The sequence below is a fragment of the Mesitornis unicolor genome, unplaced genomic scaffold, assembly GCF_000695765.1.
Source record: "Mesitornis unicolor isolate BGI_N332 unplaced genomic scaffold, ASM69576v1 scaffold8335, whole genome shotgun sequence".
Classification (NCBI taxonomy): domain Eukaryota; kingdom Metazoa; phylum Chordata; class Aves; order Mesitornithiformes; family Mesitornithidae; genus Mesitornis; species Mesitornis unicolor.
Genome location: NW_010184804.1, coordinates 180991 through 203474, shown reverse-complemented (window position 1 = coordinate 203474; position 22484 = coordinate 180991). Strand labels below are relative to the sequence as shown.

Below are 22484 nucleotides of genomic sequence, written 5' to 3'. Positions count from 1 at the left end.
TTTTTTGTGAGCCGCTTCTGGAAATAAGTAGTTATCATTTACATTTCTAATATCCTCTCTTCTTGTCGGGTCATTTTTTTCCTTATTGTGCTTTAGTTCTCTAATAATTGGGCTTGCAAGTGTTTTCATTCAGGGTTTCAAAGTCTTTACAGTTTTATGACACTTTAAAATCTCTGGCAAAGGTACTGCGAAAGAGGATGAGGGAGTGACTGTGATTTGGATGATGGTAAATCCTGTGGCTGAGCAAATACATAAAGAACTGTCTGCAGCTGCTCATCCACAGCTCTTCTGTTGGGTGAATATTTACAGGACTGGTTCAGGACTGCATGGCCATCAAATTATTCCTTGCTGCTGGAGTTAATTTTACCCTTTCACCCAGTGCAAAGCACTGATCACGAGTCATGTATATGGCTCCATTAAAGTTACGACGTGGTTGCAGACCACCATCTCTCTAGGGGTATTAATATACATGCTGTTTTAAGCAAGTCTTGTGCTAGTTGCATTCCTTTTTTACATAGTCTTTGCACTGGCACAAAACTGCTGAAACATAGGAATGTTTGCACAAATGAAGTCCAGCAGGAGACCTTGTCTTTGCATCTGCTAAAGGATGTCTCCTTGGACAGTGCAAGTTTAGGGTGACCCTGCCATACCACAGCACTGCTGTGCCAGCGTGCATCTGGGGCGTGAATGGGGAAAGGTGGGCAAGGCAGAGCATTGAGAAAAGTTGCCATATGTATTATTAATCAAGACACTGATGTGATGTGAAATCCTGCTGAGAAGTGTTCCCTTCCACCTTTCTATTGCACAGTTCTGGATTTACCTCACATTTGTACTAACATGGTCTGGTGTACTGACATGAAGTTGGTTTTGAGGGCAAGTAGCGAATTACTGATTCATTGATTTTCCCAGGAGGAGGAGTGGGATGAGGACCTAGAATTTGTTTTTAAATGTTGTTTGTTAAGATGCCAGCCTTGTATTAAGCCATCAACCCTTTTCTGGGGGGATTCTTTCATCTTGTATTGCTTGTGTCAGTTCTGTGGTCGGCAGCTCACTCCCTGTCAGGCTCTGGAGCTGCACGGTCACTAGGAGCTGGTTTCCTGCAATAGTGTATTTATTTACCAGAATATTAGATGCTAGCTTAATTAATAAAGGTTTATATAGCACTTTCCCTCTGACAATTTCAAAACGCTGGGTGGAATTTAATTACACTTTGCAGCTCCTTGTGGAAGAGGATGCACAGAGATGTTCCCAACCTGTTCTTCGAATTGTGGCATGAACAGGGGCTTGGGGCATCCCAGTTGTTTTCACAAGCTCATGCGGCAAGTTGGCGGCAGAGCTGAGGACACGGCTTGGGATTGCCATGCTTTCGTATTGTGCTCTAATTAAATCACACGTCCTCCCTGGTGAAAGCTCAGTAAAGCTTTGAGATGTCAAAGACTGGGAAAGCTCAGAAGGCTTTCACAAATTGGACTTTAAAAGCACATTTCCCTCTCCAGTTTTTTAACCTGGTCTAATTTGGGAGCATAAATCGTGCTGATCTGTTCACGCATTTTTCTCTGCCAGTGATGGTGCCTAAGCTTGATGCTACCGAGGCAAGTCTGCCCCATTGGGCAACAAGGTGAAAAGTAGATTGGGAATTTGTTTTTAACTCATGTAAGTGGTCATGTTGTGCTCTGAAACATGATTTAGTTCTTATTTTTGTCATCCAGGACATAACCTTATTTGCCCTTTATAGAAATAGTAATTTTCATTGCATTCAGCACTGTTTAATCCGAACTTAGTGGTATCCAGTAGAGCAAATCTGGTTCAAGTATCTCCTGCCAATGCTTGGTAGAAGGCAAGGATTTGGTCTGCTGAGCGTGTGCTGGGTTTTGGTTTTATACTTGAATTCACCAGTTTCCAAGAGATTTTTCATTGACAAGTTGGGGAACAGGATGAAGGAAAGACCGATGATTGTTTTTTCAAAATACTTCTTCAGCATCCTCAAAGAAACCCCTTCTGTCCTCTATCTTGGTTAAAGAACACTCTCTTTTGAGAGTCCTCACACTTATGCAATCCTATTGCATTTCTTGACCATAAATCTTTTCTTAAGAACCCGGAGAGGTTTGTAGATAGAGGCAGTATCTTCTATTAGGAAACAGGTACAGCTGGCAAAGCTAGATGGGTATTTCAGCAGTTAGGCTCTTCTTCAGGTGAAATAGAAGCAGCGGTTTCAAAATGAAATGTAGGTGGAGACAAATTACTGAGAGTTGCCAGAGATGGATCTGAATAACAGAATTTATAGACAAATTGCAGTAATTTTAAAATGTGGAAAGTCAGAACTGACATAGTGGCAACATGGTGCACAGACTTAGTGTGGTGGCCAGCCTGGCACTGAAAGCAATAATATATTAATTTTTCAGCATTATTTACGCATTTTCTGTTTAGGAATGTTGTGTGCCTTTACTTTTCACCCCAGCTTGGGCTACAAATCAGGTTAAAATTGTGGGAGAAGCGCTCGCGGCAACTCAGTCATCAGCAAAGCATCAAAGGGCTGAGCAGAGAGGAATGGGGTGGCTGTGGCTCTTCTGCCGTCCGTGTGCAGGGATGGGACTTCTGGGCTGCCCTGCCCAATGTTTCTGTCCCAGCCAATGTGTTTGGGAAGGATGGAGCAATGGCCAAAGTGACAGCAGGGTCCCATGGTGTCTCTTTACCCAGGAAACCTCTCTTTTTGAAGGCAACTTCACACCCTGAATCTTGTGAAGTGTTTCAGAGCTGTGGCATGCTTGGCTTTTTGGGCAGCAGCAGGTTGCAGGTGGTTCTCAAAGCATTTTGTGGTGGGTGGTGCCTCTCAAGCTGCTTTGTGGGTTCTTTGCCTGCACCGCAGCCATGCTCCACTCGAGGACAGACAAAATGTGGGGAGAAGCGGGGTCTGTCCTTAGACCAGCTGCCACAGGTGGTAAAAAGGGACAAGCCCTGAGGACACACAGACCTTTCTCCAGGGTAATCTCAGAGCACTCTCTGCAGTCTTTTTTTTTTTTTTTCCTGTTAAAGCGCAGTGAAAATGCATCGAGTAAATGTCTTATCTGAGGCTCACAAAGATTGATACGTTCTCGTCTGTGCCCTGGATCTCAAGAACATCAGGTGTTTTGCTGAGCTGAAAGAAGGCGGCTTTTGAGGGAGCATTTTCTTAGATCACATTAAAGTGACCGCCTTTTACTGCCATTAGTATTTTGGACTTTAATAGTGGCCTTCCTTAGGGCAATGTTGTCTTCTAAGATGTCCTCAGCAGCCTGTGCCTGTTTATTGCAAATATTATGGTAGCTTCTTTAGTGCAGTCAGAGCTCCTGCTGACACTGACCTCAGCTCAGCGTTGTGGAGGTGCAAGGGGTGCAGAATTGGGCAGCTCTCTAGAGCTGGGCTGGGCTTCGTGGACCTGGACCGCGAGCAGAGCGATCCAGCGAGTTGAGCCACACGTGCAGGGGCAGAGAAATGCGGCTCTCTTGCCCATCCATCTTCACCCTTCGCATATTCTAGGAGCAAAGCATTAAGCTTGTGTGAATGGCATAGTTTGCTTTTATGGATGAGTTTGTGAAAAGGTTAACTGTGGGACTTTGTGGCAATGTGCAATAAAGAGTACAAACAGTCTGGAAGAGGGTCTTAATGCAGTGAAAGACTATGTATGTTCTTATCTCTATGATAAGAGTCATCATTCTGTGATCACTGGTTATGGTTTCTATTGCAATAACGCTTAGAAGCTTCCTCGGGAAAACTCAGCTCTTTCACAAATGTGTATTTTGGTACTTGGACTGAAACCTTGGCCCCGTAAGGCTGATGTGGGGATTTTACCATGAGCTTTAATGAAGCTAGCCTTTCGTTCCTGGCCTTTTTCTGCTTTGTGTGCTGTGTCGTCAGGGCAGGTTACCTAGGAGGGAGAGGGAAATGTGTCACATCTGTAGTGCTAAGACACCTTTTTCATTTTTATTACGCTGGTATTATAGATAAAATGAGTGTCTGTTGTCTCTCCTGTTCTTCTTACTCACCTACATAGTGTACCTGATGTTTAAAGGCAGGATGTAAAATTGTTCTCACAGGACAGGATACGTGTAGGCTCCACTCCCCGAAATTCAAACAAAACTGCATTTTCATTTGATCCAAATTAAGTGACACATGCTGCAGAAAGTTCTATAAAGCGAGTTACTTCAAGTTTTGTGTCTGTCATGGGGATCCTCCAAAAGAAAAGCGTACCTCAGCAGTCCCCTAAATCCCTACATAAAGACACTGAACCATGGGGTGAAAGTTTCCATCCCTCAGTTCATTTCTCTGCTGAGAAGTTACTGAAGGGCTGACCAAGGAGCTTATGTCCTCAAGGCTTTCCTTCGCCTTTGAAGGCACAGGGTTTTGTTTGTTTGTTTGTTTGTTTGATTGATTGATTTCAGTTTCAATGACTGCAGGGGCCCGCTGATGTGTAAATCAATGCAAAGTGGATTTTTACACTAAGAAGCATTACTAGATGGCATCTGTGGGGAGTTTTCAATCGCAAGTGCCCCGCTTTCCTTACTCTTCAAGTTGCTTTGCCGAATGCAAAAAGATTAAGCGTATCTGACTGCTGCTGAAATCCAGGGAGTTTTACATGGTCTAAGTTTTTTGATTTTTTTTAAAAATTTTTATAAATTTTATTATGGTAGCTCTATACCATTGTATTAATTCAGAAACCGACATAATGCTGTGTCGTTAGCTGAAGGAGCAGCTGGATTTCCTTGAAGTCTGATGAGCTGCTTTATAATTTGTGGGTCTCTCTAATATTTTAGGCAGTGGGATGGGGCGGTGGAAGAGATGTCCTCTTTTGGGGGAGGTTTGAGGGCTGCCGAGCGCTTGCCACAAGAGGTCACTGCAAGAGTTATTGCGTTCCCAGGTTAATGTTTAAATCTGAGAGAGAAGAGAAAACATGAAATTATGGATTTTTTTTATTTTTTTTAAGAGTAAACATCCAGGTTTTTTTATTGCTGTCGGAAGGAGTGTACAGCCAGAGAGTAATGTCAGGAAGTTAAGTGAGGGATGCTTTCTCTTCCTTATTGACACAAAACTCTTTCTGGGGTCAATGAAGCTGTGCCACAATAAGCGCAGGGACCACGCTGCTTGCAGGCTTTCACATTCAGAATGATTAAAGTTATTTTTTTAAGTTTTCAGGAGATAAATTCCAGGCGGGCTTTAATCTTTCTTCTTGAGCTCACTTGCTAAATTGCTGAAAGCTGCTGTGTTCCCAGCTAAGTGACTTACACGTGGATTTAATATTTCAGCCAGTGCTGGATTATTTATCTTTTGTTTTATTTGAGGAGCACTTATTTGGGGCAGGAAATAGATCATTTCAGCATAGTTAGTATGGTGGCATTTTGCTCCGGGTTTATCCCTCTTTACATTTTCATAATATGAGTATTAAATAAAAACAACAGAGGTACAGAAAAGTGACGTAAAGAGTAAGTCCTTTGAGAGATGATTTTTTTTTTCAGGCAAGCGATGCTTAGTGTGCTGGATAAACTGGATGACACTGATGTTTTGCAAGCTTTAAAGACATCAGGGAAATAATGTATTTTTTAGAAAACACCAAGGTAGTTTTACAGCAAGGAGCCCGAAGTGCTGGTGGAGGTTGCTGTTTCAAGCACAGCGTTGTCCACAGAGCTGGGGGAATATTGGTGCCCCTTGAGGCTGATTTCGGAGGGCAGTGCCCTCCAAAAGGATTTGGGATTTTCTGTTGTTTTCTGCGGAGGTGCAGTACGCCTTGAGCTTGTGGTTGGAGTCACTCTGTACACCACCACTTTATATATATACATTGCCAGGGCCAAGGCATGCTCAGGAGAGCTAAAAGAAAATGAAAAATGAGAACAATTTTTTAGGACCTCTTTTCCCAACACGCACACAGAGGAGCCCTGCAAGTCTTCCAAGATGGTCTAAACAAGACTGCAGCAACACGCGGACCCTGTCAGCTGGCAGGAGTTTAAGTGGTTTGGGGCTTTTGTAAGACAGCATTAGCAAAAAAGGCAAATTCCAGATGTTTCACAGACCCTGTCAGGTCTGGGCTGTATTTGCTCTGCAGTAGAAGGGTGGTAATTCTGAAAGACAGCTCTGTGTAAAGTTGCTTGAGTTAGGAGTTTATTCCTAGATGGAAGCACGGCTTCTTTTTGTTACTATAATTATTACTTTTGTTCTGCTACTGCTTCATTTTTTAAAACATCTTTTCAGCATTAACTTTTCTACAAAGATAAGTTGCCTGTTTTACGGAGAGAGGGTGAAATTCCGAGATGGTGATTTAAGCAATTATGGTTACGAATGGTACCCAAGCATTTTTTGAGAAAAGATTATTAGAGACAGCATTTCTCACTTAGCTAAGCATGTCTCCTGGAATGATTTAGCTGCTCTTGCTCTCCTGTGATTACATGATGTGAATTTTACACTGCTTTGGGCATTTTGTTGGTTAAAAAAAATTGCTTGCACATTGTAGTACTTTCCCCCCCCCCCACAAAAAAACCCCAAAACTAAACAAGCCTCAGCGCTGTGTTGAGTGTCAGCTCCTGCAAGATAGGAAAAGATTAAAGGCTTGCTGCTCTACAGCATAGGCTGCCTTCATACAAAAGAGCCTTTCTACAGAAAACAGAAGAACAGCAGCAACAAATACAGCACCTTTAACAACTGTTTTCCTCAATTGTGTTTTCCAACCTGAAATTTTGCTAACTGTATGCCTCTAACACCCTAATTCCTTGCCATCAGTATTAAAGCTGGTAAATAGGAGAGTTATATTAGCTAATAAAAAGCCTACTGACTTCCTAGGAGGAATCTTAGCAGCTCTGAGCCAGGCGAGGCTGCTGGGTGAGCTCTGCATCCCCACTCCCTTATAGACAGACACTGCTCCCGCCGGACGTGTCCTCTCACAGAACTTGTGCAGCTCACAGATTGGTGATGGGGGGATGGGTGGAGAAAATGATTGATGGAGGTGATGACATCAAGACAAGCTTAGAAATAATTAAAATTGACTTTTATCTCTAAGGAAATGGGAAGTGGAAATGCATTTTCAGCGCAACGGAGAAATCCAAGAGAGGATGAATGCGTTACCAGGTGTTTCAGGGCAACGATCGCACAAGTTTTGAAGTTAGCTGCATGTTAATGCTTTCAGAGTTTGAGATATCACCACTTGGTAGTCTGGATCACAGTTGCCTGAAGTTTCACATGCTGGATCAGGCCATTGGTGTGCCAGGCGTGCTGTCCTGCTTTCAGCGATGGCCAGTGCTTAGCAGACCAAGGGAGAAGTTCCTAGCCTCCGTAGTAAAATACTTGTGAGATTGAGACTTCTCATATACTTGAGACTTTCCTTTTTGGGCCACAGCACAGATATTGCACAAGTTTTAGTTACCAGTGTCTTACTGCAGAATGCGAGCTGTATTTATGTGTTGCCATCCATAACTTCAGCTATCTTTGGCAATCACTGCTGTGATACTGTTCTTTCACTGAAGTCCCGTTAAGCTTAAAAACAGTGAATTCAAGTGTTCTGGTGTAGGCATAGTGGCTGAATTCAGTGTTGTCCAGTTATTAGTAGTTAAACTCTTAATGTAATAAATTCTTGAAAAAAAAATAGCTTGTGGAATGTAGCTCTTGTGTATTGAATCCAACAGGAAGACAACTGTGGAGAACTCAGTGCTGGTGTCCTTGCTATGCTCATCACCCTGCGTCTTGTAAACCTTTTGTTGGCTTCTTTTCTTTTCCTTCTGAAGAGGGTCCAAACAGCAGTCTTGGCTGTTGAAGGCGAGAGCAGGCAAGGAGAGCTTGCCTCTCTCATGAAGGGAGCATGAGCCTGGGTCTGTCTTGCAGGAGGCATCTGCCCTGAGGGCCAGTCTGTGGTGTGTGGCAGTGCAGGGCTCATGACCATGCTTTAGAAATGACTGACTGTGTAAAAGTCCTTTGGCTCACTCCAAATATGACTTTGGTGTGAACTGACCAATGTGGAGTGTGGGCCATCAGGGGAACAGAAGGACTAGGAATGAAGCTGGGATTTGATGATGGAAGTGCGCTCGGTGCTCGCCTGCAGCAACGCTGGTGGGGCACATCCCTGGGCTGCCGTAGGGTGAATAGTTGTGATCTGGGTGTGTGTGATGAGTGTGGATGTATCTTGGGATAACAAGACAAGTCAGTTGGCAGCCTGTACGCAGGTCTGTAGCACACTTGTCTTTCGCTATACCTGCTCTGCTTGAATGAAGACTTGACTTGTGCTGGAGGCTGCTGTGGACGTCACCGCAGGGCACAGGGGGATGTCGAGGTGCCCTTGGCAGAGGGTCCTTGCTTTGGAGCTGCTGGCAAAGAAGGCCATGAGGAATGTGCAGCCAGTTGTGTTTGGAAGGGAACAGACTTGTCTTGGGTGTTAGACTGCCCTATGACAACTGGAGATGGAGAAGAAATGTGGTTTTTCCAACCCTTGTTTCTTACACCAGGTTCAGGCAGCCATCAGGAAATTGAACAGCGTGGAATTTGCCATAGTCAGACTGATGGGAATCTTAACCCAGGACACAGCTGTGGTTGATCTGTCTTAGCGAGGAAACCACATAACTGAGCTGTAGAAATATGGAAGTCGGGCATGCAGACGGATTTAGTCCACGACTGGCTGTTAGGACCCAGCCTCAGGGGAGGTACCTGCAGAAATGGACTTTCAGGAGTGGTTAGTGGTGATGACACAATATAAAGCAGTCTTTTCTCCAGCTACGCAAACCTCCAAAATACCCTAAGGTTGTATTCTCATTAAAGAAGTCTCTGTTGTTGACCAAGGTTAGTCTCCAAAATGGAGACGTGTTAGAGAATATACAAGGGCTCCTGATAAAATGTAGAGTAGCCATGGAGTCCTGTGAATGCTGAGACTTGGGTACACGGTAAAACCCAAGGATCAGATGCTGACCTGTTCTTCCTTCAATTTTATCAAGCTGCTCGCTGAGCAGTGGCATTAATGAGACATGGGTTCCCATGGCTTTGGGCCCACGGTTAGATTTCTTGGCCTCCAGTGAGGTGCAAACACCGATTCAAGGTTTTTCTTCAGTTGGAATAGGGCACACACATATGTATTCACATGCTGAGCATGGATGAATAAGCCTTATTTGCTTAGCTTAGAAACTTAAGTAAAGAATAATTTATGGGGACAAAAGAAAACATGTTCTAATATCTGGTCAAGTTTCTAGTACATATACAGTATATCTAATCTTACCTTGCAAATACTAGTATCTACCAAAATACTTCTAGTATCTATTTGTTTTTATTTTTATGGGGTTTTTTAAAAACTGTCAGTAGTTTGGCTTATGTTTTATTCCCTCCCAAGTTTCTGGTGGATTTGATCAGTTTAGTGAATGCCTTCACAGGTATTTTGAGACCCTCAGGTGTACAGAAGTATAAAATCTGTAGAGGACAACCATTAAATGGTGTATGTCAGCTGCTGGCTGCAACGCCTGTCTTCTGCTGTATACTCCATGTGACTCTGAAACAGTTACGTGGTGGGAATACACAATCAAATTTATGTCTGTCAGGCAGGGAGGCTTCAAAGCAGGGTTATCTGCTTATGGTCCTCTGGGGAGCACCCAGATGTTGACAGCATCCATGAGTGAGTTTGGTGTTGCAGTCTCTCATCACCCCTGTTGTGCCTGTTGTACCTAGCTATGTGAGCGAAACTCTGGCAAAAGCTAATGCAGTAAAGAAATCTATTGCTAAATCAAACCTGAGAACTTGTAGTAGTGGTTGCTTCCCTGTGAGGTGGGAAAGTAAGAATTGCTTGAGCTCCCATCCTCTCCGGCTGCTGAGGTGCAGTGGTGGTAGGGTGGGTTTAGGGGGCTGCTGGTGTCTGCCCTGTTCCAAACTGGAGAAGGTGTTGGGGGCCATCAGTACAACCAGATGAGCTCCAGCGAACCCTTTGATTTCCAGGGGGTCAGAATGTCCCCTGTGTTAGTGTCTGTGCTGTGCTGAGTCCCCAGTGCAGAAAGGGCTGCGGAAAGCCAGGGAGATTTTATGTAATGCTCAGGCTTTACTCCATGCCTCCTGCTGCTTTGTAGCGAGGGCATCTCCCTTCGGGTAGTAAAGCAAATTTTGCTTTAAAAAAAGTTGGCATTTAGGCTTAAGGATATTTGTGATGGATTCAAATAAATTCTTTGAGCTTAGAAGTGTTAGATTTTGCAAAATTTAAACTTCTATTTCTCACATTGGTTGGCTTTTAAATATTTTTAATCTGCTTTTCTATAGGAAATCCAATAATCTCCAGATTATTTTTTTCCAAATTCATTCTTGTAAAGAAAAAAAAAAGAAATACTTCTTTTTTCAGTGTGCTTTCCTTGTTCAACAGAATAACGTTGCATAATATACAGGGCAGTCACAGTTACAAATACTGTGATTAGGGCGTGTGTGAACCCATTGTCACTTTTATGGGAAAACGAATATGTGCACATGAGTATGTATCTGTAAGTAACTGGCATAACCATTCTTTGGCTATTATGAGGAAAATCTGTAAAAATCTCCTTTTTTTCCCAGGAGAATTGCTGAAAGGAATGTTTCCAATAATTTCTATACAGCAGTGATTGTTGATAGTTACATTTTAATCACTTTTTAGCACCAGTGAATAGGACTAGTTAGTTCCACAGTTGCAGTCAAAATGAAATTAAAAGCTAATGCTAAAAATACAAAAGCTCCAAAGATCATCACACACTACAATTTGAGAACATCTACTATGTGATATTATTATTTCTGAAACAAAATTAGGAATGTTTACGGTGTCGATTAACATAAAATCCCACAACATTGTGTTTAAGCAAAATGGGTATTTCCTTCTTGGCAAACGCCTTGCTAAAAGCAGGGATGGAAGAATCTTTCCAAACTGGTGAATAAAACTATTTTAAGACTAACTTATAATGTGTTGGTGCCAGTCCGTGCGTATAAACTGTAGGCACTGACTGAAAGAACAGATGACTGAAGCGATATTTAAACCTGAGTTCAGCCTCCGAGAAATACTCCCTGCCCATATTTTGTATTTGCAGCAGTGGATGCATGTTACTAGGATGAGCCAAACCCACCTACTTGTGTTTTTAATAGACTGCCACAAAAATCCAATACCTGCTTTGAGTTATTTCAAGGTATAAGTCCCTTTGGCACCCATCAGTTCCCCGATGATGCTGAATTCCCATGTGGGTCACTGGGTATCGGCACTCCCAGGGGTGATGTGGCTCGTGGTGTACCATGAAGTGCGGTGGACACCTCTCACCCTTCCCCAGCACCTCCTGGCACCTTCTGTCCCTCATCCCAGTGATGCTGGCTGTGCCCTGCACAACAGACCCTGACCTGCCCAGGGGAAAAATTTATTTGACTTAAGCAAGAGAGTTGTCATCAGCATTGGGCACACGTACTTCAGCATTTAAAACTCAGTCTGCAAGTTAATTTAAGGTTGATTTCAAGATACATATAAAATGAAAATCAAACACAGTGCCTTGCCAGATGTTGTGAATAAATCAATCCTTTCTAAATTGTTAAAGCATTGGTGCTTATATCAGTATCTTGGGGTGCAAGAAGCTACGTGCGTTACTAGGAGTTACCCTGTTCCATTATGATTTCTTTTCTGATGCTGATTTTGGTTTCAGTTCCCTCTGAAATTTCAGGATAGAACTCTGCATCTGCTGCATAACACACAGAGGATTTAAATATACTTTGCCACTGACAACAGCCCTTTCTCTCCTTCTCTTTTCAGAATCCAGTTTTTTGCTGGGAAACGCCCAGATTGTGGACTGGCCCGTAGTTTATAGTAATGACGGTTTTTGTAAACTTTCTGGATATCATCGAGCTGACGTCATGCAGAAGAGTAGCACCTGCAGGTATGCTGGCTGTTCGTGCACTTTTAAAGTTACAAACTGCTGGGAAGAGCAATGAGCTTTTAGAAAAAGGATTGGTGTAAGAAAAGCAATGTTTTGCAGAAATTGAAGTACTGAAACAGGCTTTAAATGAATGAAACCAGCAACTTATCCAGGACATGGTAAAGCACTTCAAAATTGATCCTGGCTAATGTCAGTACAAATGTGCTCTAGCTAATGGTCCAATCAAGAAAGTGGGGTTTTAAATAATATATTTCAAAGGCGTTTTTAACTTGATTTTTGTTAATTCTCCTGTTATCATTCCAGGAGGCAGTGGGCTATTCTGTATCCCATGTTGGTCCCTGTTACTACACGCACACACAGAGCACAGTAATGTGCAAGCTGCATCTTTATTCCCAGGAGAGAGATTAAGCTGATGATATATTTACTCTAAGCATTGCAGCTTTATGGCTTTTTCCTTGTGTTGGTGGTCTTTCAGGAGCGGGCAGCTGTGATTTATGATCAGACATGCAGCTGCGCCTTGCCGGCTGCATCCTTTAAAAGGAGATGCTTTGGGGAAAGGCTAAATCCCTGCTGCGTGTGCATGTGCATGTGTGCATGAGCAAAGCAAAGGAGGGACAGAGGCGATGAGGACTGTCCGAGACACAAATTTGTGTAGGTTTTCCCTTTATAGGTTCAGGGAGTAACCAACTCCAGGGTGCTGGAAGGAGGAGGCTTCATATCTGTGATGACTTTTAGGAGACTGGTCACTGGTCTCATCTGCTGGGAAGGGGAGAAAGCCTTGGGGGGGTCCAGGGTTGCTCTGTGCAGCTGGGTGTCCTGTAATAGGCGATGGAGAAGAGGTGGGCACATGCTGCTGAAATGAAATATTCATACAGCAGCAGCAGAGTTGATAGACTCAGTGGGGCTGAAGGAAACGGCCTTATCGCAGTATGTTATACATTTGTGCTTTCCTCTTCTCTCTGATATATATATATAGTTTGTTGTGTGCCAGCACTTTTGTAGTCTGTGCATATTAAAATAATTACAAATACAGAATGGGATTGTAGGAAAGTGTTGAGGAAGTAAAGGTTTAGCAAAACCTCTCTGATGGCGATTCCCCTGTGCCTCAAATACTGGGGAGACCAAAAGGTTTATTCCATCAGAGTGCTTTTTGTGAATATGATGGGCTCTAGTTACCATTTGTAAGGGTCCTGTTTTGACCACGTTCAAGCAGATCATACAGATGAACCATACAGATGCAAATTCAAGGAGTAATTGTTGTGGAAAATGGAATTGGTAGCAGATTTTTTATTTTTTTAATTCTTTTATCATCATTCTATATATCATCTCTGGATTTTGGAGAGGCCTCTCGACACTCAAAGCATGGCTAGTACTGCTTTTGTGTCTGGGTCTCAGCTGGTGCAGTTATATATGCAGGGTGATGTTTCCTGCTGCTCAGGAGACATCCCGGTCCTTGCAGATTAAAGGAGAGCTGGAGTGGTGTTCTAGCAGGGTCTGACGTGCCGCAGAGCAGTGTCTTTGCAGCTTCTCTCTAATGAAGAGCTGTGCAGCTCTTTGTGGGGTGGAAACCGGTCTCAAAGGCCAGTGGTGCCTGCTTAGGCTTAGTAGAATGTCACTGGAGGTTTTTTGATATCTGGTGCTATTATTTATATTATTTTCTGAGTCAGGCTCTGAGTCCAGAGTTGCTATGTTATGCCCAGATTATGTTACATTATACATAAAAATTGCTTTATATATAATGTTTTCTTTACTGTTCCAAGGCGAGTGCTCTGGTATAACAATGCTGTGGTGCCACACCTTTACTGCAGGTTTTGGAAAGGTCTGCTTTTACCGCTTTTTAGTGCCAAAAATCCAACCAAAGAAAAATACACAGATACAAACAGGGTAAAACTGGCCTCTCGTTTGGATTACTGATGTTATTGATCATGAGTAGATTGAGTATTGATCAAGGATAGTTTATAAATTTTGCAACATTTGGTCAGTTTGCCTCTGCCTGTAAGGTATAGTGCCTTCAAATTGACTTTCACTCATGCTTTTATCCTGGGTCTTCCAGCGAGTATTCACTGTATCCTTGTTCTGTCTGTCCCCTACACTGGGGCTGCTCCTGTATCATAGTTACATCCAGTCTTGGGTGGTCTGGGCTGATGCTGATCACAGGGAGGGGTGGGTAAACCGAAGGCACTGGATGGAGGTGTGAGTGATTTTTGTTCGAGCTCAGGCAATGAGTTTCTTCTGTGACATGCTGGTGATCTCTTTGATTTTGCACTTCTCTCATCTTTTTCATCAGCAGTAATGTGCCCATTGGCAGGAAAATCACTTAGAAATACCTCAGTACAAGTGCCAGTCTCCCTAGATTCATGGGCACTATATAAAAGGCACAGTATACATAGGGGCCAGGCTATGTGAATATACGTGATGGAAATCAATGGGTGTTCTTTCTGGGAGCACATGGCACCCAGGTTTGCATGTGTAGCTGGGGCTGATATATAGAATAATTGGGATAAGTGTGCTAAGACACACAGGATTTTTAGGTGGAAGAACTTGTGTGCTGATGAAGCATTGCTGTGCCAAATGATAATGAGCTGAGAGTCCAGAAGGAACAGGGCATCTGCAATTGCGACACCTCTCACCTTCAGTTAACCACGCAAAACCCCTGTCTGGATCAGCCCACATGCAGGGAAACCGCTTGTTTCACACCCAGTTGCCCACAGCGGTGAGCAATGTATACTTCATGAATACACTGAAGGAATAAAGAGTTGTAAAACATGAAAGTGTTGCAAGTAGTATCAGTTTTTTCTAAATATTGTTGCTTATTGGTTAAGCTCAATGTTCTCACCAAGCCTTTGAAGAGCAGGCACCCTTGGAGTGGCTGATCCGTGGCCCTATCCTGCCATTTGCTTCAGGCTCTGCTTTGCTTTCCCTTGCTTGCACTGTGCTGGGGGTAGCTGGGTGCTGGTTTGGTTTTCAGAAAAATGGGATTTTGCATGGCGGATGCAGCCTGCCGGTCTTGAAAAAAAGTTAGATGTGATACTGGGATGTCCCCTCCGTGACCTGATTCTTGTGTGTGTGAGAAGGCCGCAATGCACTGCCAAAGCTGTGCAGAGAAACCCGGCAGAGCACACCAGTGGGACCCAGGGAGCTGCACTGCTTCTCCTTGGGAATGGTGCCCGCTTTTTAACTTGCAATGTTGTGAAGCTGTTGACCTGTATGTGTATTTGCTGTTTTTCCTGGGTAGATGTTTGTCCATTGTAATTGATGCCTTTTCATCAAACACTTTTGGATGAACAGAGCTGTAAACTGGGTGTTGGATCATCTGCCTTCTGTGCTTCACCTGTCCTCTATCTTGGATAATTCCTCACAGACAGGAAGAATAAATTATATATATCTGTTAAATACTGCCCTGGCATGCGCCACAGATCTGGAGCTGCTCTGATGCTTTGTATCCTGACAAAGGAAAAAGGAGCAGGATCCAAAGCTCCAGACGTGGCTTTTCTGTGCCAAGGGATGCTTTCAAAGGGAGGCAGAAGCCCAGGCATCTGAAATGACAAACGGTCTGCTTCAGAGATGGGGAATTATCTAAGATTGTGCCTTTCTCGGAGTATTTAAGTAAGTCTTGTTTCTCTTTGATAAGTCTGTTTTCTAGGTAGTAAGATTCCCAGTAGCAGGGTGGTTTTGATATTTATGTCTTGTACAGTTTGCACTGAAGGCTCTCAACAAGCACTAAATATAAAACACGAGGCAGAAAAAGACAGAGTGATTGACTGAAGAAGTAGGAGTCCCTCCATGTGTACAAAATAGGACAGACCAAATTAAATTAAACCTGTGATAAGCAAAGCTCTTACATAACTGATACACTGAGTTGCCTTGAGGTTTCTTTTAGTGCTGTTAAAAATCACCTTCTGAAAAATGTTTCTATTATTCTACAGGCCTTTAAAATGTCTCTTTATACATGAAAATAATGTAAGATGTGAATATTACAAGTTTACTGCAGTAATAAGCTGCCTTTAATTTAAACCATAGTCGATTGATTGTATTCAGCAGCGCTAACTGGTATCATCCACCACTCAGAATGCCAAGCACAATTTGTCATTTTAACACTAATTAATGATGACTTTCTGTATTATAAGCCATATAAAGTCAAGCACTCTAACAAACTCCTGTTATTTTTTCCTTCAGGACTAAGATAAACACTGTTTTAAATCTCAAGAAAATAAAAAAGAGAATTCAATTGCACAGCAGGCTGTGTGAAAACCATCAGCTCTTATTTTGTCTTTCAGATATGAGAAGAACTTGCTTTACCTTATCAGTGCATTAAAAAAGGTTTAGATTAAAAAAAATCAAACTCTTTTTTGTTTTCAGTTCGTGTATAAATGTATAAAAGGTTATCAGCTGAACTCAGGAAAGAAAGGCAGGTCCTTTGAAAACAAGCAGTAGGCTGTGTTTTGCATTTCCCGAAGACAGCCGTGTATGTTAATGATAAGCACTGCCTTAACGAACCCTTCTCCCCTCGTAAAACCATTTCCTGGCATCAGTCACCATAGAGGTGTCTCCATTACCTTGCTGTCCCAAAGGTAGCAGTTATGACATGCCATTTATCAATATTCCTCCCTGTGTTAGTGGTGAAGAAGCCCCCACAGTGACACACAGATGTTGACACCTCACATCTGCCTCCACCAGCCATGCTGGACACAGCCCCGTTACCTCCTTGGCTTGGCCATGTAAAGAAAAGATTCATGGTCTGGCCTTCATTGCGTATTTTAGTGCTTGCCAAGTCACTAACCACTTCGCTGTTTTATTGTTTCTTTCAGAGCAGGAGACATAAAATAAACCTTTGGAGGTCTGTTGATCAATAAAAGAGAAGCTGTGTTGAAGCCACAGAGGCACTGATAGCTTTGCTCTATCGTATGCTTGGGGTTGTCTTCTGTAGGTTTCAGGTGAAGCTCAAACTGTTTATGAACAAAGAAAATGGAAAAAAAATAGTTTGATCAACTGAAAGTATATTAATTCAAGTGTCTGAAAGCTTTTATCCCATGTTCCATTTTCCTTCAGTTCTGTAATTGGGAATTTGCACAGAGTGGTCTTCTCTTATTTTTAATCCAGGGAAGAATGACAATAAAAGCCTGGCTGTTTCCTTACAAAGGCTTTCAAAAGTAAGATCAGGAGGTTGGGTTTGCTAACACCGGCCGAAAGTCTGACCTGGAAAAGAATGCAAAGATGAGGTGGTCAAGTGGCAAGAAATAGCAGAGTTAAAGTTAAGTTTTTGTATGCTCGGTCTGGAGAGAGATGAGTCTCCAAAAGCATGTTAATGTTTTCTGTGTTTTCACTGAAATGTTAAAGAAATGCAGTATACAATAAGGACAATGAGGGTGAATTTGGTTATGCTTGGTAGTAGTGGAGTCGTAGCTACACTGAGACAACTCATACGCTTGCTTTCTGTGCCAAATTTTCAGAGAATTACAGTCATCGCTTCTTATTGGTTAAATCCTCCCTCCTTTTGTGGTCGGTATTTAGTAAAAGGATTCCAATTATCTTATTGTCCCAGCTGCATCTTGACAAGATTAGATTTGTAGCTATTGATTCAGCCAACAGCATTTGCCTGTAGTAGCTTCCATTCTTCCTCCAGAAGCCTTTTCTAGAGGACTGAAAAAAATCTGGGAGGTCTTAGAGGCTTTTTTTATTTTTCTCTGTTTTGACAGCAATATTCTTATGGCCTGCAGCTGTGGCAATAATGGTTTTATAAGATACCAGCTTTTTTTCTAACCGCATATCCTTAAAGATATGCTCAGAAAAGCACTTAATGAAACATTACAGTAGATTTGTTTGCTGTCATTTACAGTAAAAAGGTGGTCATGGTTACTCACTATTGTAGGCTTCATTGTGACACTAAATATTTGAATGAAGTGTAAATCATAACTAAGCTTTGGTAAATGACAGTTAATAGCGTCTCCAATGCTTATGCTGTTTAAGGACTAGAAAAATGTTGTTTGTCTAGGTAAAAACAGAAACATTTTTTTCTTTTTCAGTTTTATGTATGGTGAACTGACAGACAAGAAGACCATTGAAAAAGTCAGACAGACTTTCGACAACTATGAGTCGAATTGCTTTGAAATTCTCCTCTACAAGAAAAACAGTATGTATATATTTGTGTATGGCGTTGGGAGTGATAATGCATATTTAAATTATATAATAGACTAAAATAAAATTTCATTTTGACATATGGGTTAAATTTGGGGCAAGATTTGGAGAAGCAGCAGGTATTTTGATTGCCTCAGCTCAAGAAAAGAGTTATTTTTTTCAGGACGAGTGTTCAGATTGCCAAGAATAGTTATTCCCTGCTGTCTCAAGTCTGACTCCTTCTTTCCAAAATATATTTAGTTTTGAGGATTGTTTCCCTGAAGGGAAACTGACTGGGTTGAGTGAAAAGAAATCCTGAATGAGGTTCCCTCGCATCCCTTGGGAAACACCCCCATGTCTCCACAAGTGAGAACCCAGACCCTGATTGCCCATGAGTGGATGCTCTGGGAAGAGCAATGAGCTTTTAGAAAAAGGATTGGTGTAAGAAAAGCAATGTTTTGCAGAAATTGAAGTACTGAAACAGGCTTTAAATGAATGAAACCAGCAACTTATCCAGGACATGGTAAAGCACTTCAAAATTGATCCTGGCTAATGTCAGTACAAATGTGCTCTAGCTAATGGTCCAATCAAGAAAGTGGGGTTTTAAATAATATATTTCAAAGGCGTTTTTAACTTGATTTTTGTTAATTCTCCTGTTATCATTCCAGGAGGCAGTGGGCTATTCTGTATCCCATGTTGGTCCCTGTTACTACACGCACACACAGAGCACAGTAATGTGCAAGCTGCATCTTTATTCCCAGGAGAGAGATTAAGCTGATGATATATTTACTCTAAGCATTGCAGCTTTATGGCTTTTTCCTTGTGTTGGTGGTCTTTCAGGAGCGGGCAGCTGTGATTTATGATCAGACATGCAGCTGCGCCTTGCCGGCTGCATCCTTTAAAAGGAGATGCTTTGGGGAAAGGCTAAATCCCTGCTGCGTGTGCATGTGCATGTGTGCATGAGCAAAGCAAAGGAGGGACAGAGGCGATGAGGACTGTCCCCTTTTAGACTAAATCTTCCTGTGTGTGCACTTAAACAGCAGGAAATGTCTTTAGATTTCTCCAGTTCTGCCTGCTTCAAGGCATTTTAGCCAATACTTTAATTAAGAAGAGGAGCAAGGGCAGCTCTGAAGTCCAGCTGTTTCTGCAGGTGTCTAGGAGAGCCTTCCAAATTATCTCTTTTATGCTTCTCAGCATATGGATGTGTCTGTTCTCTGGATTTTCTGCTTCTCTGCCCATTTCCTGTGCAGGTTACCTGTATGTCCCCTCACATTAGGGCACTTCCCAGGACAGGCTTGTGTTGGGTGTCTTTGCAGGTTTTCATCTGTGTAATTTCCAAGAGGATTCCAGAGACGCAGTGCTCTCCCCGACCCTGGCTTCTCTTATTAATTGGGCTGGCAACTTGTACCTTAGCACAGGCCGGTCCTGAACTAAATTCCTTTCTATTTTATTTAAGTATTAAAAGAGGAAAGCTTTCTCTTGGTGACTTTTCTGTAGCAAGCCAGTTGCTTTCTGCTTTGGGTTGTGGATTGCCTGCTGGAGCTTGATGATGCATCAGAGATTTATTCAGCTGCCATTGCCTTAATAAAATCGTCACCTTTGCCCAGATCTCCAAGCCTATACTTTACATAAGTTATGCAGGACTACAGTACTTTATGGAAAAGTCCTCATATTTCTTTTCAGGCTTGAGTCAGTTCCCATCCATAACATCTGTTGCCAGCTTCCTTCTCCATCACCCAAAGCCAAGAAAAGCTTCAACCTCTCGCTAACTCTAATAGCCTCACCTTTCGGCTCCAGTTCAGCATTAGGCTTGGGCAGGGTTCCTTCCATTTGTCATACTTTGAGCTATGCAGAAGAAGGTTCTTCAAGAAACTGCCTGCTTATCCTTCAGGCTGAAGATTGGAGCAGATAAATAAAGAATAGTATATGTTGGTATGAATGGATATACTGCTGCATATTCATATAGATGAATATAATTCTGCCGAACGTAGGCAGTTACTCTGTGGAAGGGGCTTGTATTTATCACTTGCAGAGACCCTGCTATTTGCTTATCTACTGTGTGGTGCTTACAGTGCCCTCAGAGCACCCTCCCACCCACATCTTCAAACTGTAGGTCCAGAGGTGCCGTGTATTTTTGGTTATGTGGCACAACCTTTTCTTTCTTGTCCATTCCTTTGTGCTTTTAGCAGAGGGAGATTTTGAGATTTTTCAGGTTGCTTTCCCATCCTTCTTTCCTTCGGCACAGAGATGATCTTTAAGAGCAGAGGTTCTCCGGCAGCATCCGTACCACTGCTAGCTTCACACGCCCCCTTGGCATTGCAACCCAGCTCGCAGGTTTAAGGTTCAGACCTGAAAATTTGGTACAGTTTTCTTCTGCTTTACTGCATTCCCTCATGTGTAGTCCTCAGCTTTACCCACCCAGCTATTCAGCAACCATGGTAGGCATGCATATACATATATATAAATATGTATGTGTATATATATGGTAATACTCAGGAAACCTCTTTGCCTGCTTTTGCCCAAATTGCTGCTTCTACAGCAGTAGCCACCTTGCCTCTGTCTTTGATTTTTATCAGTGCTGTTGTACAGGTTATTTTGCCTACTTACTTTCAGAGCTTTTCAAAGGATGCTGATGAGTTTCCAGGTATAAGTGCAAGTTCAGTATTACTCCAGAGAATTGCAGCACTCTGTTTTAGAAGTTATGAAAAGAGCCTTTTATCTTGGGTTAGCAACCGGGAATTGAGATAATCAAGTAATCAGCATAATGCGTTCAGAATTATCACCAAAAAAAAGTTCCCCATTTCTCCCACTTCTCCAGTTTACTGCTAGTGAGTTACTGGTTTAATCCTGGTTCAGCAATGCTGATTTTTGTCATGAACTCTTGTGGGTTTTAACCTTCCCCACAGTAGTCCTGGCCCAAATGGGTTCCATTGCCCTCTGGGCATCTATCTTGCAGTTCCTGGCATAGCTCCCAGATGTGGTGCATTAGAGGAGATTTGGGGGTGGGGGGATGTAGTGGTGCCTGTGGGATAACAGTGGGCAAGCGCCTTGTCATGATGTGTCAGCTCTCAGGCTGGCATTCAGGCAGCTCAGAGGAAAAGCCATTATGTCAACTGGCTGAAAGCACATCAAATCCCAAAGGTAATTAGCTGGCTGTGAAGGCATTTATAGTGCAGTGTGTGTAGGTGCAAGTTTGGGAGGGAGGGGACATGGCTGTGGGCATGCAGCTGTGCTGGATGGAAAGTGCCTCTGACATTCACATCTCTGCAGGTGAACAGGGTGTTTCTAAGCAAATTGCTTTAAGTCTTTTAGGATTTCGCCCCTTGCAGAGCAGACCTGCGTGTGTATAGAGGACTGACACGTGTGTTTCAGTCTAGGAGGAAACAAAGCCAGCTTCAGTTCCTGAGCACCTGCAGGAGCCCTGTGTGAGCGCTTACCACAAGCCATGCTACCCGCTCTGACAGCATAGGCATTTTTTAGCTGTTAATTTGATGAGTAGTAGGATTTGAAAACTCTTCTTCGTATTTATTTCAAAAGGTAAATAGAGAGAACTCAACTGGGAGAGTGCTCCACTGGGTTGGATGGTGAGGAGGTGGAGGGTATGACCTGAAACACAGAAAGGAAATTGAATCTCCTGATTTGTTTTGAAAGGACATTTACAGTCTGTCTGAATTCACCCAGGTCCTCTTAAATAGTGGAGTAGCATCGAATTTGGAGCGTTTGACAGTGTACTCTAATACTTTTGGATATGATAGCTCCATATTATGTGAAGAAGAAATTGAAGATACCGTCTATCCATTTTTTCTTAGCTGTCTACCCTTCAGACACTGAATTTGTGAGACATGCTGGAAAAGCAGGAGAGGAAGACTCATATATTTTATTTCAGAATGGAGACTTATAAAGCCTCCTGTCTCTGTTTATCTGCCAATTAAATTGGTAACATTTCCCCATTTTAATGAAGCTGTAAAAGTAGGAATACGTTGTTTTCCTTTGGGTAGGTAAAACTAGAAGAGCTGGAAGATGTAGAAATACTTAGTTATGGTACTAAACTACATGTGCGTTATAATAACATCTAAATGGTGAACTATTCTGTGTATGGGCTGGGGAAAGTTTGTGCTACACTACAGTCCTATGTCACGTTTTTCTTTGCTTCAGGAACCCCGGTTTGGTTCTACATGCAAATTGCACCCATAAGAAATGAGCATGAAAAAGTGGTTTTGTTCCTGTGCACTTTTAAGGATATCACTTTGTTCAAACAACCAATTGAAGATGATTCAACAAAAGGTAAATATGAAATACAGTGTTTTTCTGTGATGAATGATAAAGTACATGCTTGAGCTCAGTCCAGTGACAGGGACGTGTCATGCCTGTGATCCGTGTCTTCAATTCAGGAAATGTTTTGTGACCTGTCAGACTTTCGATGCCACTCTCTTAAACTGTTGCTTAAAAACAAAAGATGTATCACCATGAGTAGAAATACCCTAACAACATTTTGCTGAAGTAACAAGCCTTCCT

At 42.5% G+C, this 22484-nt stretch overlaps 1 protein-coding gene across 1 annotated transcript in view; it reads left to right on the top strand.

The window, feature by feature from the left end:
* The window catches only part of KCNH5 (potassium voltage-gated channel, subfamily H (eag-related), member 5), a 152529-nt gene that overhangs the window by 321 nt on the left and 129724 nt on the right, over positions 1–22484 (top strand). Inside the window, exons 2-4 of the mRNA XM_010184599.1 lie at positions 11732–11855; positions 17879–17985; positions 22125–22253. Coding sequence (XP_010182901.1) covers positions 11732–11855; positions 17879–17985; positions 22125–22253 — 360 coding nt within the window. The remainder of the gene's footprint in view (positions 1–11731; positions 11856–17878; positions 17986–22124; positions 22254–22484) is intronic.